At 55.2% G+C, this 14,159-nt stretch overlaps 1 protein-coding gene across 2 annotated transcripts in view; it reads right to left on the bottom strand.

Annotated features, from left to right (window-relative positions):
• The window catches only part of GUK1 (guanylate kinase 1), an 8,836-nt gene extending 3,971 nt beyond the window's left edge, over nucleotides 1-4,865 (bottom strand). Inside the window, exon 1 of one of the 2 annotated variants that reach the window (XM_012641713.1) lies at nucleotides 4,689-4,865. In XM_012641713.1, the coding sequence (XP_012497167.1) occupies nucleotides 4,689-4,803 (115 nt within the window). In that variant the 5' untranslated portion in view covers nucleotides 4,804-4,865. Of the gene's footprint in view, nucleotides 1-4,449; nucleotides 4,554-4,688 lie in introns of those variants that run through there. The other variant, XM_012641714.1, reaches the window with a different exon arrangement.
• Between the last annotated feature and the right edge of the window lie 9,294 nt (nucleotides 4,866-14,159).

Raw genomic sequence — 14,159 nt, 5'->3', positions numbered from 1 at the left:
CAGTCCGAACCCAGGTACGAAGGACATGGGGCACACGCGGCACACGCAGGCATGCGCGCCTGACAAGTGCACGTGCCACAAACACCATTCATAAGAAACAGTTGGGACCCACTGCTAAAAACACACGAGAAGAAGAGAACCCAGCAGAACTCACTGAGGGGTACATGTCACTCGTAAGTGACAAACTTGTTCCTTCCTGCCTACTGGAGGCTTCCTATCACAAGAACGTGTCTTTTCAGCCTCATCACAGGCTGCCCTGGACGCTGAGTCCTTTCTGGTCCCCGGGCTTTCCCGCCCACGGACCACGGAACTTGACGCTCTGTCTCAGCACATTTTGCTCCTCTCAACCCGAGAGCCCTGCAAACCCCTCCCAGAGCCTGGTTCCCACAACACACGAGCCTTGAAACCCCAGAACCTTCCAGATCAAATGAGCCGTGCGATGCGGGTAAATTTCTGGAGCTCCTGCTTCTCCAGAGGATAAAATATGGGACTTTTTTGGTTAAACATACAGTTCTTCGGACACGTTAAGCAATCGCTGCACAACTACCTAATTTGCAGAGATCGCAGATATTAAGACTCAAAGATCTCACGAAAACTATCATATTTTGAGAGAGAGAAACCAGAGCCAGGTTGCGTGCTCTGAACAACTCGATGCGGAGAGTTACTGAGACAGATAACCTCGAGGGCTGCACCCTATGTGACTTCTGTCCCCACCACCCCACTGAGCTGGCCCTTCCCCAGGTCACCTGGCCACCCCACGGCCAGGTGCAGCAGCCACTTGGCTCTCGGCTCTCCTTGGCATCTCTGCCTGGCCTCCACAGGGGCCACGTCCCTCACATCCAACCTCCTTTGAGCTGGTCTGTGTGGGGGACTCCCCAGGGCACTGCCCCGTCTCTGACCACTTAGTCTCCAGGCCCTGGGCCCACTGGAGAGGCACCAGCCCTGCCCCGGGTACTCCTTGGAGTGGTCCCTGACCCCCACATCCAGCAGGAATGCCGTGACGCTTTCCTGTGCTCTGTCCGTCTGCTCCATCTCCCCAAAGTCCTCAAGGAGAACTGGGGCTGGACCTGGGGACCCTGATAGGACCCTGTGACCTCAGGGAGAGGGAGGCAGGACTGTGTCCACCCTCTCCTCAGAGTACCAGACCAAGGCACCGAAGGCCACGGTTGCTGGGTCACAGCCTCCTACTGCAAGTCGAGGCCCCCACCTCCAAACTTGGGTCCCTGTTTGCCCCTGTATGGCCATGGACTAGCCTAGAGACCCCCCCGGCAGGCCCCATCACAGTCCCAAACCCACGGGGTGCCCCAGGGAGCTGTGGCCAGAGCACCACAGGATGCGAGAGCTGGTGCTCACCCCAGAAATGGGCCCTTGGTGATCTTGATGGGCCTGCGCCTTCAGCAGTTAGGCCATTTGGGTGACCAAGCTGAGCGCCCAACAGGACTCTCCTCAGGGGTGTGAGGCCGACGGGGATCCCAGGAGGAGGCTGGGGAGGATGCAGGCCAGGGCAAGGCCCACCCAACCCACCCACGGTGGCCCCCCAAGAACTGGCAACATAGGCTTGTCTGCTCTTCCCCACCAAACCCCCACCCACCAGCACCCCGACCAGCCTCCTGCCTCCAACGGGCTCCGAGGTCCCTGCACCCACCTGCCGAGTTCATGAGCAGCAGGTGCTCCCATTCGCCAGGGGGTCGTGGCCTTGATCAGAGGAATTCACCGAAAGAAGTGCCCACAGAGAGCCGGCACACGGCAGACACCCGACACCCGAACCACAGCCTGTCCCACCCACAGAGGCGTCCTGGCCACCCTCGCCCCTCTCAAGCCCAGGCTCCCAAGCCTCTCCCTCAGTGCCTTCCTCCCCCCCATGGAGCACATGGAGCACCAAGAACCCTGCCTGGATGCCCTAGGTCAGCTCTGCCCAAGTGTGAGGGAGCAGGACACAGATCATGCTGGGGCCCTGGCCAGCCGGAGGGTGCTGTGGGCACACAGCCAGCGGGTGCTGGCTCTGCCAGGGTGGCACGGCCCTGTGGAGCACACGCACACCCCCACCCCCACCAGAGACACCAAGGCACAGGGCTGCCTGCCTAGGGAGGGACCACAGTGACAGGGCAGTCGTCAAAGCCACCTTCCCACAGGCGCACACTCAACAGGGCTGTGGCCCCAGTCCTCATGGCTCTGGTGACCCTCGAGTGGGATGGAAACACCTGGCCTGGCTTTTGCCCTGACAGGAACACACAGGCCAGGTATCTTCCTCTGGGGAGATGGAAGCCCTGTGGCCAACCGTATCCTGTGTCCTCTCCTCTCACAGTTCCAGTCCCAAACCCCATCTACCCGGCAAAAAGCCAAAAACCCCATGACAACTGTGAGAAAGATCTGCCACAAAAGCAACTCCTACGGGAGCTCAGAGATGGAAGGTCTCCTGGGAGTCGCCAACCCCGTTGGAGACTCCCTGGGCTGGGCTGCCCACACAGCCCCAGGCAGCTGCTTTCCTCGTGGAGATGGAATCTTCTTCTGGCTTCCACCCCCCACCCCCACAGCCTGGCCTGTCCCAAGGACTGGATACAGTCACCACGCTCTCCCCCTCCCCACTCCTCCAGGAGACACTAACAGAGAGGGTGAGACCCTTCCCAGAACACAAAGAAGCCAGCCCCCTCCCGCCCGCCTGTAACACACAAGTCGCGATGACCTGGGCTCTGTGCTGGGGCTGGCTCGACAAAGGGGGGGCTGGTGGCGCCCCACCAGGCAGTGCAGGGCAGGATGACCACCCGGCTCTTGGCTGTGGGCACAAGTCCAGGTGGGACACACCCTAACCACGTCACCCTGAGACCACCTAGCCTTCCGGAGCCTCCTTCTAAACGAGACAATACCAGGAGCAGCCAAGGGCACTTTCACTTCCTCTCTCCATGGCGGGACAGGAACATTCCTCCACAAGTTGGGCCCCAGCAGAGCCGAGGGCCAGAAGCCCCAGACACCAGACATTCACAACCCTGTGCAACTGCGTCTGGGCCTCTTGCCATCAAGGAGACAGACGAACGGCCTAACTCTTGCACAGCGTCCTCAGCAGAAACCTCAGGCAAAGGGCAGAGCGGGCCTGAGACAGAACAGATCCAGAGCCCAAGGGTGACGGGGGAGGAAGGAGCTCAGGACCCCGCAGGGTTGGCCAGCCTCTTTCTCATGCAGAGGGGAGACCGATGACCAGCATAGGCAGGGACAGAATCAACCTGGAGGTGCCTGCCTCCTACATCAGCCCTTCCTGGGCACACGCTCATGCGCTCCCTTCCTCCCTTGGGGGCTGGGATCGCCTTTCTTCCATCCTGTCCTTCCTGCTCTTCCTCAAACTACCTCGACTCTCCAATAAACCACCAAAGCAGAGGGAGGAGATAGTTTAGGTGTGGTTGAAATGTACTCTGTTCATTATTTAAAACTTTCAGAATCTGCTATTCCAGGAAACTACTGGTTGTTCCAGCCAAGGACCAAGAGCTGGGCCAACCTGCTGCCACGCCAGGCAAGCTGCACCAGTGGTTCGCGCGGCACTCAACCAGCGTGAGAGCAGCCGGCGTAGGCAGGCAGGCATAAAGGGGTGGGGAGGGGCTCACCTAGCAGGGGATTCTGCTTGTCAGTAGCTGAAACAGGAAACCGCCCAAGTTTCATCTCTCTCCCTAACCCTGTCCTTTCTGGGTGCTGAAAAGGAAGATTTTCCTCGGTCCCTCACAGCAAATCATGGTCTGAAAAGTGCAACAGCAACAGAAAAGCTCAGAAAAGCCCAGATTCAGGCAGAGGTGCTGCCCAAAGGCCCTCCCAGGGGGCCTACCCTGCCTGCCACCCGTGGTGCACTTCACCTGCTTCTGCCCAAGCTAACACCTGGAGGAGCTAGCTCCCCCATGCCCTCTGTGTAGGAAGGCCCGCACCAACCATTTGCTGTTCTCAAATCCCCGACTCTCTCCTGAGCAGCGGGACAGGCAAGGAATCCGCCCGCAGCAATCCTGGGAGCCCCCAAGCAGCCCGCTCCATCCGACGGTTTGCAACGTGGGGTGGGGACCAAAGCCCACACCAAGCCGCCGCCCACCGGGAAGGCTTCCAGGCTGGCTCTCTGCTGGTCCGTCCTGAGCTCGGGGAGGACACTGCGCGGTCCTACACGCTCGGGAGCCGCTCGAAACTGTGGGGACGCCAGACCGCCCAGGCTCCTCGGGGGTGGGCCAGGGCTGTGGCTCTGCGGCGCGGAGCCGCCGGGGGTCCAGGCTCCTTCCCGGGCCGGCCAGCAGGCACCAGACTTAAGTCCTCCGGCTTCCACCCCGGGGACCCCCTACGGGCAGGCGCCCAGCCTGCCCGAACTTCCCCAGCGTCCTGGGGACTGCACGGAGGAGGCTCCGATGGAGGCGCACGCGGAGCACAGGGGCGGCCGCTGACACCGCCGCCCCGAGCCACCCTCCGCCACCGCGGTGCCCGACTCACCGTCCGGGGGAGCCCGGCCCAGGGCGGCAACAGCCAGCCCGGCCAGGGGGCGCCGCAGCATCGGGGGCCGCCACCGCCCACGGGCGCCGTCACACAGCGCGCGGGTCGCGTCCACCCGCGCGCGAAGATGACGTCACGCCGCGCCGGCGCGCCTCCCCACCCCGCAGGGAAGCATCTCTGAGCTGGTCGGCTGCGCCTGCGTCTACAGGGCCGTAGGTCACAGCGCTGCGCCAACTTACCTCCACTCGCGCGCGAAAGTGACGTCAGCGCCGCCCACGACAGACTCGCCCCACCCCGCAGGAAGTATCTCAGCGCCGCGCCGGCCCCGCCAACGTCTGCAGAGCCTTTCGTCATCGCCGCGCCGGCCTGTCTCGCCTGCAAGCATTACCGTCACGGCGCGGCGCCAGCCTGCCCGTAGCGCGTACAGCGCAGGCCGCGGCCCCCGCCCCGCCTCCGCCCGCTCGTCTTGGCAGCGCCCGGCAGCCCGCTTACGTCCGTGGGGACGTGGGCCAGCACCCGGCCCGCCCCGACCCGCAGGAGCACGTCGGTCAGCCTGAACTGAGCGACAGAGAGGCTGAGTCCTCAGAAACACTCTCTGGGGGTGTGAGGAGAAACCCATGCGTCTCTTAGCCCGACCCACGATGACTGCCGGTGTGCCTTTCGCTGGCCTTGCGGTAAGGCTTGAGTCAGCACACTTGTGTAACTGTGTCACCTCTTATGTAAGACCCATGTGGTCACCCCTACGCTTGGGCATGTTGCCGTTATTGTTCCAAGCCATATGTAAGTGCTCGCCATATTCTCGGCGCGGTGGCATCGTCCCGACAATAAAGAATATGTATCGTACGTGCTGCTGCTCGTTTCCTCCTTCACTTCCCGAAACCGGCTCGGGTGCCCTCACTGGCCGGGCAACTCCCACCCGACATTTGGTGGAGTCGGCAGGATTCGACTAGGGTAAGTGTCCCTTCTGCCCCAGTAGGGGAGGATATGTGATCTCCCACGGGCTTGTGGTACCCAGTGGCAGCGGTCCTCATGTCGTGGGCCCCCACCACGGAGTGGAAGCAGGTGGAGTGTACGCCTGCCGCCTTGGAAAAGGCCTTCCGGGGCTTGGAGGAGTCGTTGCAGCCTAAGGAGTGAGTGGTGGCCAATCTGGTGGGCTGGCTCTTCCTTATAACCTCCGTGAGCAACACGCAGATACCCTGTGGGGAGAAGCCCAAGTAAGAGAAATACAAGTGACAGAAGAAAATCTGGAAGCCCAGGTACAGGCTTTGGAGAAGGAGCTAATGAGTGCTTCAGCCATGGACACCAATGAAACTGCAAGTACGCAGGAGACTGAGGGCAGGACCCCTCCTCTGCTGGGTGCCTGCCAGGTTATGAAACAGTGGAGCATGAGCATCCTATGAGACCCTGAAGGGTTGCTCAGGGCACACACACGATAACGGAGCATCCCTCATACTCCACTTAAACGCCCTCGGAGCTGCAGGAACTGGGGAAGTAGTGCAGACAAAGCCCTGGAGAAACCATGCCTGCCTGGTTGCTGTGCATATGGGACAAAGGGGCAGATAGTGTCCTGTGTTCCCCAAAGGAGATGGAACAATTGGCATTCATAACTGTACATCCTTCCTTGAGGCAGAGGCTACAGACAGGTAGCTGCTGAGGCAGGGGCAACCACTCTTTGCTCCAATGGCTCACAGCTGCTGCATGCACGGTATGGATGACCCCGGTGAACAACCTGAGACTGTGAGTAAGTGGACCTCATACATAGACTTAGTTCAGATTCTTCGAGAATTAGGGCTGTGCCACACCATTTTTACAATAAACAACTGGCGGAGGCCCGATGAGCACTTTACCAGACGCATGCGCGACCTAATCCGAGCTACAGCTCGCCCCTCTCTTTCGTTTGGTTCGTTTGGTCCATTTAGTTCACTGGTGGGTGTGCTCACCCACTATGTGGGGAAGCTAATACATGAGGTCACCACTGCTATGGTGGCTTTGGGAGATGCCGAAAGATGGAAAGGGGGGGATGGAACAAGTGCATATGTTACAAGGACCCAAGAAGGGCACATGCACTCAGAGCCCCCTGCAGAAGAAGTCAGTACAAGGGACCCAGAAGGTGTCACAAACCCAGATGTGGCTAGACGTCATACTGGAAGGAGTAGATAAAGAAAAAATAGCCTAACAAAGTATTGCTGGCTCTGTGGAATCAGCTGGCTCCCCTCCAGCGATTCATGAAATCACCCAAGAGGGGGAGCTGAGACACCAGCCAAAGAGACCTGTTACGTGCAGTTGCAAGATTTTATGGTTGAGGCCCCCCTCTTTGATATGGATTATGGGTTAGGCCGAGGCGCCTGGTTAGAGGGGACCCCTGATGACTGGAGGCCGCACATGGAACTTGCTATTCATTTGGTGCCCTACAAATGTGCAGTGGGTTCTGGTCTTGATGGACGCGTAAGCTGACTGTTCCCTAATCTATGGAAACCCTGAGCAATTTACCAAACGGCCTATATAGATTATTATGGTAGGTGAACTGTTAAAGTTAAGCAAGTTACTGTTCCACTGGGAATAGGGCATTTGGCCTCTAGGCCTTCTACTGTTTATGTGTCCCCCATTAAGAAATATATTCTGGGTGTTGATATCATACACGGTCTAACCCTAACTACCTCCATGGATGAGTTTCACCTCCGAGTTAGAGTCCGGTCACCATCACCCCCATCACCCACTGCAGGTTTTTCCCACACCTCATTGCATGGTACACACCTGACAGTATCATTTGCCCTGGGGGCACGAAGAAATTTCACAAACCGTATTGCAACTGGAAAAGGCCGGTGTAGTGTACCGTGCTCATAGTCCATTCAACCCTCCTGTTTGGCTGGTTAAGAAGCCAGATGGAACTTGGAGAATGACAGTGGACTATTGGGAACTGAATAAAGCACCTCCCCCTCTGCATGCAGCAGTGCCATCCATACTGGACCTGATGGATCCATTGACTCTGGTGCTTGGGCAGTACCACTATGTGGTGGACCTGGCCAATGCCTTTTTCTCCATATCCATAAATATGGACAGTCAAGACCAGTTTGCCTTCACATGGGAAGGACGACAATGGACATTCGTGGCGTTACCACAAGGTCACCTACATAGCCTGACCATATGTCATGGTTTGGTGGCACAGGACCTGGCTGCATGGAGTCGGCCATCCACAGTGCACTTGTTTCATTGTATTTATGATATAATATTAACCTCTGATTCCCTTACAGATTTAGAAGAAGCCACCACCAGCCTTCGGACCTCACTGGAGCAATGGGGTTGGGCGGTGAACGACTCCAAGGTCCAGCGACCTGGCTTGTCGGTCAAATTCTTGGGTGTTGTCAGGTAAGACAAAAGCAATCCCCGAGGTGGTTATAGATAAGAGTCAAGCCTTCCTCTGACCCACTACAGTAAAACAGCTACAAGTGTTTGTGGGGCTCTTGGGGTATTGGCGTATATTCATTCCCCAACTGGCCCAACTGTTACAGCCTTTGCATGCATTGTGTAAGGGGGGACCTAGTGGGACTGGTCCCTGGAAGCAGAGGCTGCTTTTATGGCAGCCAAGAGGGCTGTCGTGCAAGCCCAGATGCTACAAGTGGTTGACTGCTCACAGCTGTTTGACCTCCATGTTACAGCCAACTCGAGTGGGGTGGGCTGGGGCTTGTGGCAGCACCAGCACAAGCAGCGAGTCCCTATTGGGCTTTGGTCCCCGACTTGGAAGGGCTCCCAAGAGCACTATTCCCTGGTGGAAAAGCAGCTGGCGGCTGCGTATGCCGCCCTTCAGGCCTGTGAAGCTGTAACTGGACAGTCCAAGGTCCTAGTGCGCACCATGTATCCATAGCAGGATGGGTGAGGTCGTGGATAACCAGCCCATGATCGGGGGTGGCCCAGATGCCCACTCCGGCGAAGTGGGGAGCTTACGTGGAGCAACGATCAGAGTTTAGCTCCAGCCCTTTAACTGCAGAGTATTGGGTCCTGTTGAATTTCTACCCTCAGACCACGGTAATGCTGGGGGAGGAGAGCCCTTATCTTGAAGGACGGGGGCCCTTCCGGCAAAGGCATGGTATACTTATGGGTCCAGTCTTGGCCCCTCACCCAGTGGATGGCGGTGACCATCCAGGTGAATCATGATGAAATTTGGTTTGAAATGGGACAGGGACAGAGCAGCCAATGGGCTGAATTGCATGCCATCTGCTTTTCATGTCTGCACTGATAGTTGGGCCATTTTTAAGGGCCTCACTGGTTACCTACGTGGAAAGCCCAAGGTTGGCTAGTAGGGCACTGCCTGGTATGGGGACAGGCAGTGTGGGAGGACTTGCTGCAGCAAGGACACCAGAAGGAGGTCTGGGTGTATCATGTTTCAGGACACAGACCTCTAGTCAGCCCCGGCAATGATGAAGCCAATACACCGGCAAGGGTGCGGTGGATCAGGTCACCCTTGCTGGCTGATAGGCCCTGTGGTTACACTGTCGTCTGGGCCACAGCAGTATAAAAAAAACTATGACTCAAGTGAATCAGAAATGGAATCTACACACACCTATGGCAGATTTGTGGACAGCTTGTTGCCAATGTGAGGTATGTGCCAACAGTATCTGTGCTGTGGGTGCCTCCCCACCGTTCCTGGACGTGTCCAGCAGGGAGACCATCCTTTGTACAGATGGCAGGTTGATTATGTCGGTCCTGTACCTTGGTCCCACATGGCAGCGTATGCCTTCACAGCGGTCGATACCGCTGCCGGCCTCCTTTTTGCCTCCCTGGCTGCCCAGGCTGACCAAACATGCACCATTAAGTCACTGGAACACTTAACCGCTCTATATAGGCGGCCCCTCACTGTAGAAAGTGATCGGAGTAGTCATTTTATGGGACATGAGGTTCAACAATGGGCATGCCAAATGGACATCGAAGGGCTATCCTGCGTGCCCTATCAGCCCCGGCCGCCGTTATGATAGAGCGATACCAGGGTTTGTTGAAGAGGAAGCTAAAATGCGGGACCTTTCCCCCATCTCTCTGGCACTGGACATGGAAGCTGGATCGGGCCGTTTGGGCGCTAAATGAGCAGCCCCAAAAGGGTGGGCCTGCCCTTTTAGACTAGTTAACCTACAAGCAGACCACTCCCCTCTGATTGACAGATATGGCCAAGGACCCTTTGATACGACCCCAGGTAACCCAGGACGGAACTGTTCTGCTTCTAGCCCCAACTCCCCTCAAGGAAGGAGAGATGAGAACCTGGACATGGTCTTGGAATATAACAGGCCCTGAACCCTGGTGGATCGGCCTGTGAGCCCCATGGGTGGATGGGTTACGGTACCTTTCCAACGTATCACCCGCCGCGCTTACCCTGGGGCAGTGATCCGTGTCGGTCACGGCAGGCCACCATGGAAGGGGCGTCCTCCTCACAGGCACTATTGTCCTTGTCTTTTGGGTAATTCCCTGGGTTCCCCTCGTTTTAGCACCCAAAACTACCAAACTTGTCGTAGGTGAAACTGTGTGGTACCATCACCCGGGACAAAAGGCAATTCCAGCCATGATCTTATCCCAAGGTGGACATGCAGCCTGCGTGCTGCATGAAGGACAGCGTCGCCTCCAGGGCCCATGCTTATGCTCAAGTCTCACGCATCTCTCGCTGCTGGATCTGCATGGCATTCCCGGTAGAAACCGCCGACAGCCTACACTGGAGCATCACCCCTGCTTCTCTACAAAACTGGACTTTCCTGACCATGGAGGGGCCTCGGGATGCTGATTACAACTCCATCTGAGTGGCAGCCGAAAAGCACCTGCGACGGGGCCGCCACACTCCGCATCCAAGCCCCACTCTGGGATGTGCCATTTGGAACAGCTGGGGTTGGTTATTAGGGAATAAGCAGAACTATGCCAAGCGGCCCCCTTATGTATAGAACAGGAAATGGGATTGAGGAATCACACTGTGGGGTGGATCCCGAAGAAATTCTGTACAGACGTTACTCAGAATGGTAATGTCACCCACTGGTGAAATGGAAAACCTTGGATGGGGACTGTCCCCACCAACAGGGTGCCCCCAGGATTTCTGTGGGTATGTGGAAGATATGGCCCTATGTTCCTGCCCATTGGATGGGTAGGTACACTTGGGACGGCCATACATCTGGGAAGGTCCTCCCCACCTTTACCGAGAAACCACATAATTGGGATGTCATGTTCTCTCGCTGGCATTGGGCAAAACAGACTCCGTGGTGGTTCTCCTGGGTAGCCATCTTTTTCCCGGGGGGTGGAGCCATTGAGGTAGAGACAGAAGCGAACGCCCTATTGGAGCTACTGCTTGGCCCTGAATCAAACCCAGCAGGCCTTGGCCCTCCTGATGGATGAGGTCACCCAGATGAGAAAGGTGGTTTTGCAAAACCGCGTGGCCCTTGATCTCCTCGCTGCATCTCAAGGAGGCGCGTGCACAGTCACACATACTGCGTGTTGTGTGTATGTACCAGTCACCAGGAAGATGTCTCCTCCGCATTGAAAGACGTTCACGGCGAGGTTACGAGCCATCCAACAGTTAACTGAAGACCCATTACAACAATGGTGGGGACACCTCTCGTCGTCCTGACGTTGGACCCTCTTAGCTTTAGAAGCTATTTGTTGGAGTCTGGTAATACTATGTCATTCCCCGTATTGTTGTTGTGGCCTTTGTCCCCAGGGGCCTCCCTATGGCCGGTGGCTCCACCTCTTTAGGGTAGAGTCAGTTCATCCCAGTTTGTCAAATTCCAAAATTATTTCCCCCTTCCGGGACAAAGAAATTCCTGCATGATATTTTTCCAAAACGTGTCAGCCAAGAAGGTGGACAAGGGCTAAATTACTAGGTAAAAAGGAGTGGGTATCCTGTAGGGGACTGACGTGGAAGGGGACAGGTGGGACAAAGACATTCTGCAGTTTGTCGGAGACTTGCTCTATTCTCACTTACCCCGACGTAGGGGCTGGTTGAGGTCAGTGGTGTCAAGCACTGAGAGTGTGGCTCCAGCGTCCGTAAGGACAGGCAGGACCTCGTTCCCATCTTAAGAGTTGTTTCCCCCAGAGGATTGAGGGAAGGATGAGAAGAACCCTTGTAGTTCTTGGGGGTCCCATTTTTGGGAATATATACTGGGTTGGTTTTCAGGGTGGGGTCGTTTAGCTCTGTTTAACTTACAGCAATCTCTCTTTCAGTGTCTGGGTTTTTTACAGAAATGGCAGAGGCCAGAGGATTTTGTTTGGGGGCTTCCATCTGTTGCTGGCAATCGGGGATTTTGGTAATTTTCTTTTTACTGGTATCCTCCGTGGTACAGGCTGATGGGCCCCTTTACTAAATGTGAGGTGTAAGTGGTTCTCCATTCCATGTGGGTTTTTCTTTTCTTTTTTTTTTTTTTGAGACAGGGTCTTGCTCTTTCACCTGGACTAGAGTGCAGTGGTGTCAGTCTAGCTCACTGCAACCTCCAATTCCTAGGCTCAAGTGATCCTCCTGCCTCAGCCTCCCAGGTAGCTGGGACTACAGGTGTGTGTCATCACACCTAAGTTTTCTGTTTTTTTGCAGAGACAGAATCTCGCTCTTGCTTAGGCTGGTCTCAAACTCCTGACCTCAAGCGATCCTCAGTCCTCCCACCTCGGCCTCCCAGAGTGCTGGGACTGCAGGTGTGAGCAAGTGAGCCCAGCACATTTCTCCTATTGTTGCTGCCCAACCAAGTTCATTTGCCCACTGCCCAAGAAGAAGCCACAACACTGAGACAGCAGGGTTTACCATAGAGAGTTTTCAATTCCAAATAGTGCTAAGTGGGGAGACGGGAGGAATTTCTCAAATTCGTGTCTACTTGAGTCTGCTAATTGGCTGGGTTTGGGTGGAACCATAGGGGTATAGAAATTGTCTTCTTTACTGACCAGGTTCTTGGGTGCGGTCACAAGACCAGTTGATTCGGTTCCTCATTATGGGCCGCTGGTCTGGGTGGGTCGGCAGTTCCACTGGAACATGGGACCTGGAAGATATCTCGAAAACTACCCCAAAGTTTCAAAATGTGATGTTATCTGTGGAGAAAGCAAAGAATCTTTATGGCCACCAGCTATGTGGCTCCAGAGTGGCAATTTATAGAGAAGCAAACGGGACAGTGGCTAATTTTTATCATTATTTTTAACTAGGCCTGTGCCTTATTTTTAGCTAGCCCCTTACCACACTTCTTGCCTTGCACCCCTTTATCAGTTGGAGAGGTGGTTTCACTATTAATCTGCCTTTTGTCAGTTGGCTTTCAGCGAACCTTCAGAGGGCGGAACGGGAAGTTTTCTCCTGGTCCCTACACCCACCCTTACCTAGCATACCGCTCTTCAGACCCTTGAGTTACGGAAAGCTCGGCACTTGTCCTCGAGGCTGCATCAGAAGAGCAAGAACAAGTGGTTTGAGGAGAAGGAAAGAAAATATTTTTGCCCTTTTTCTCATGCCATTCCCTCTGTTACACTTGGAATCTCTAAAGTGTCATCTTTTTGTATGATAATGAGTTGTAGGGTGGCTTGCAGCCCCTGTGTAGCTGCCGGACGGGGCTGGTCACTGGAAAGACCAAGGCAGCATTAGAGGGTTGGGACTTTCATCCCATCCCCACCCTTGGGGGAGCGGAGAGGGGCTGAAGGTTGAGTTGATTTTGTGAACTAAAATAAAATCTCAAGGTTCCCCCCCCCGCTACTGGCTGACTGAATGGACCCCCCTCTTGGCCAAGGGGATACCCTAAAACTGAGTTGCTGGCCATGAGAGGGGATGTCAGACATGCCTCATCATGCCCCCTCCCTTCTTGGGGACATCCTTTGTAACTCATAGACAGGCCTAAGGCTGTGCAAGACACACCTGCAGGTCCTCAATTCACATAACAAATCAGAGTCTGGGAATATGTCTGGTGGCTTGTCTCTGATTAACAGGCTTCCTGAAGTTAAAACATTCCAAGCCTTTAGGCAAAGCTTCATTTATTTAACCAATTACAAGTCAAAGAGTCTTTAAATCCACCTATAACATCTCAAAGCATGTAAGTCCATGCTTTGAGATGTCCCACCTTTTTGGGCCAAACCACTGTATGCCTTCCATGTATTGACCGATGACTTTACCTGTAATTCCTGTCTCCCTGAACTGTATAAAACCAAACTGGAACCCAGCCACAGCAAGTCCACTTGCTCAAGGCTTCTTGGGTGTGGCTTTGGGCATGGTCCTCAAATTTGGCTCAGAATAAACTAAATTACTTTACAGAATTTTGCTTCTTTTCCGTTGACAATTTAATCAATCATGCCTACATAATGAAGCCTCCACAAAAACTCAAAAGGACCGGGTTTGGAGAGCTTCCAGATAGCTGAGCATGTGGAGGTTCCTGAGGGCCTGGGAGCTCTGTGCCCCGTCCCCTACACCCTGCCCTATACATCTCTTCATCTGTATCCTTCGTGATATCCTTTATGATAAGCCAGAAAGCATAAGTGTTTCTCTGAATTCTGTGAGCTGCTCTAGCAAATTAATTAAACCCAAGGAAGAGTTGTGGGACACCTTATTTCTAACCAGTTGGTCAAAGGCACAAGTAAACCACTTGGGACTGGCATTCAGGTAAGCGGTGTCAGGATTGAACTGAATTAGAGCACATCCAACTGGAGTCCGCTGCAAAACTGATTGCTTGCTTGGGGTGTGGGGAGAAGTCTGTTTCTGAGAAAGGTGCATAGAAACGGAGTGCATTGGTTCC

This window comes from Propithecus coquereli, unplaced genomic scaffold, assembly GCF_000956105.1.
Source record: "Propithecus coquereli isolate 6110/MARCELLA unplaced genomic scaffold, Pcoq_1.0 Scaffold168, whole genome shotgun sequence".
Lineage (NCBI taxonomy): Eukaryota > Metazoa > Chordata > Mammalia > Primates > Indriidae > Propithecus > Propithecus coquereli.
The sequence above is the reverse complement of the archived record's forward strand: the minus strand, read 5'-3'. Positions and strand labels throughout refer to the sequence as shown.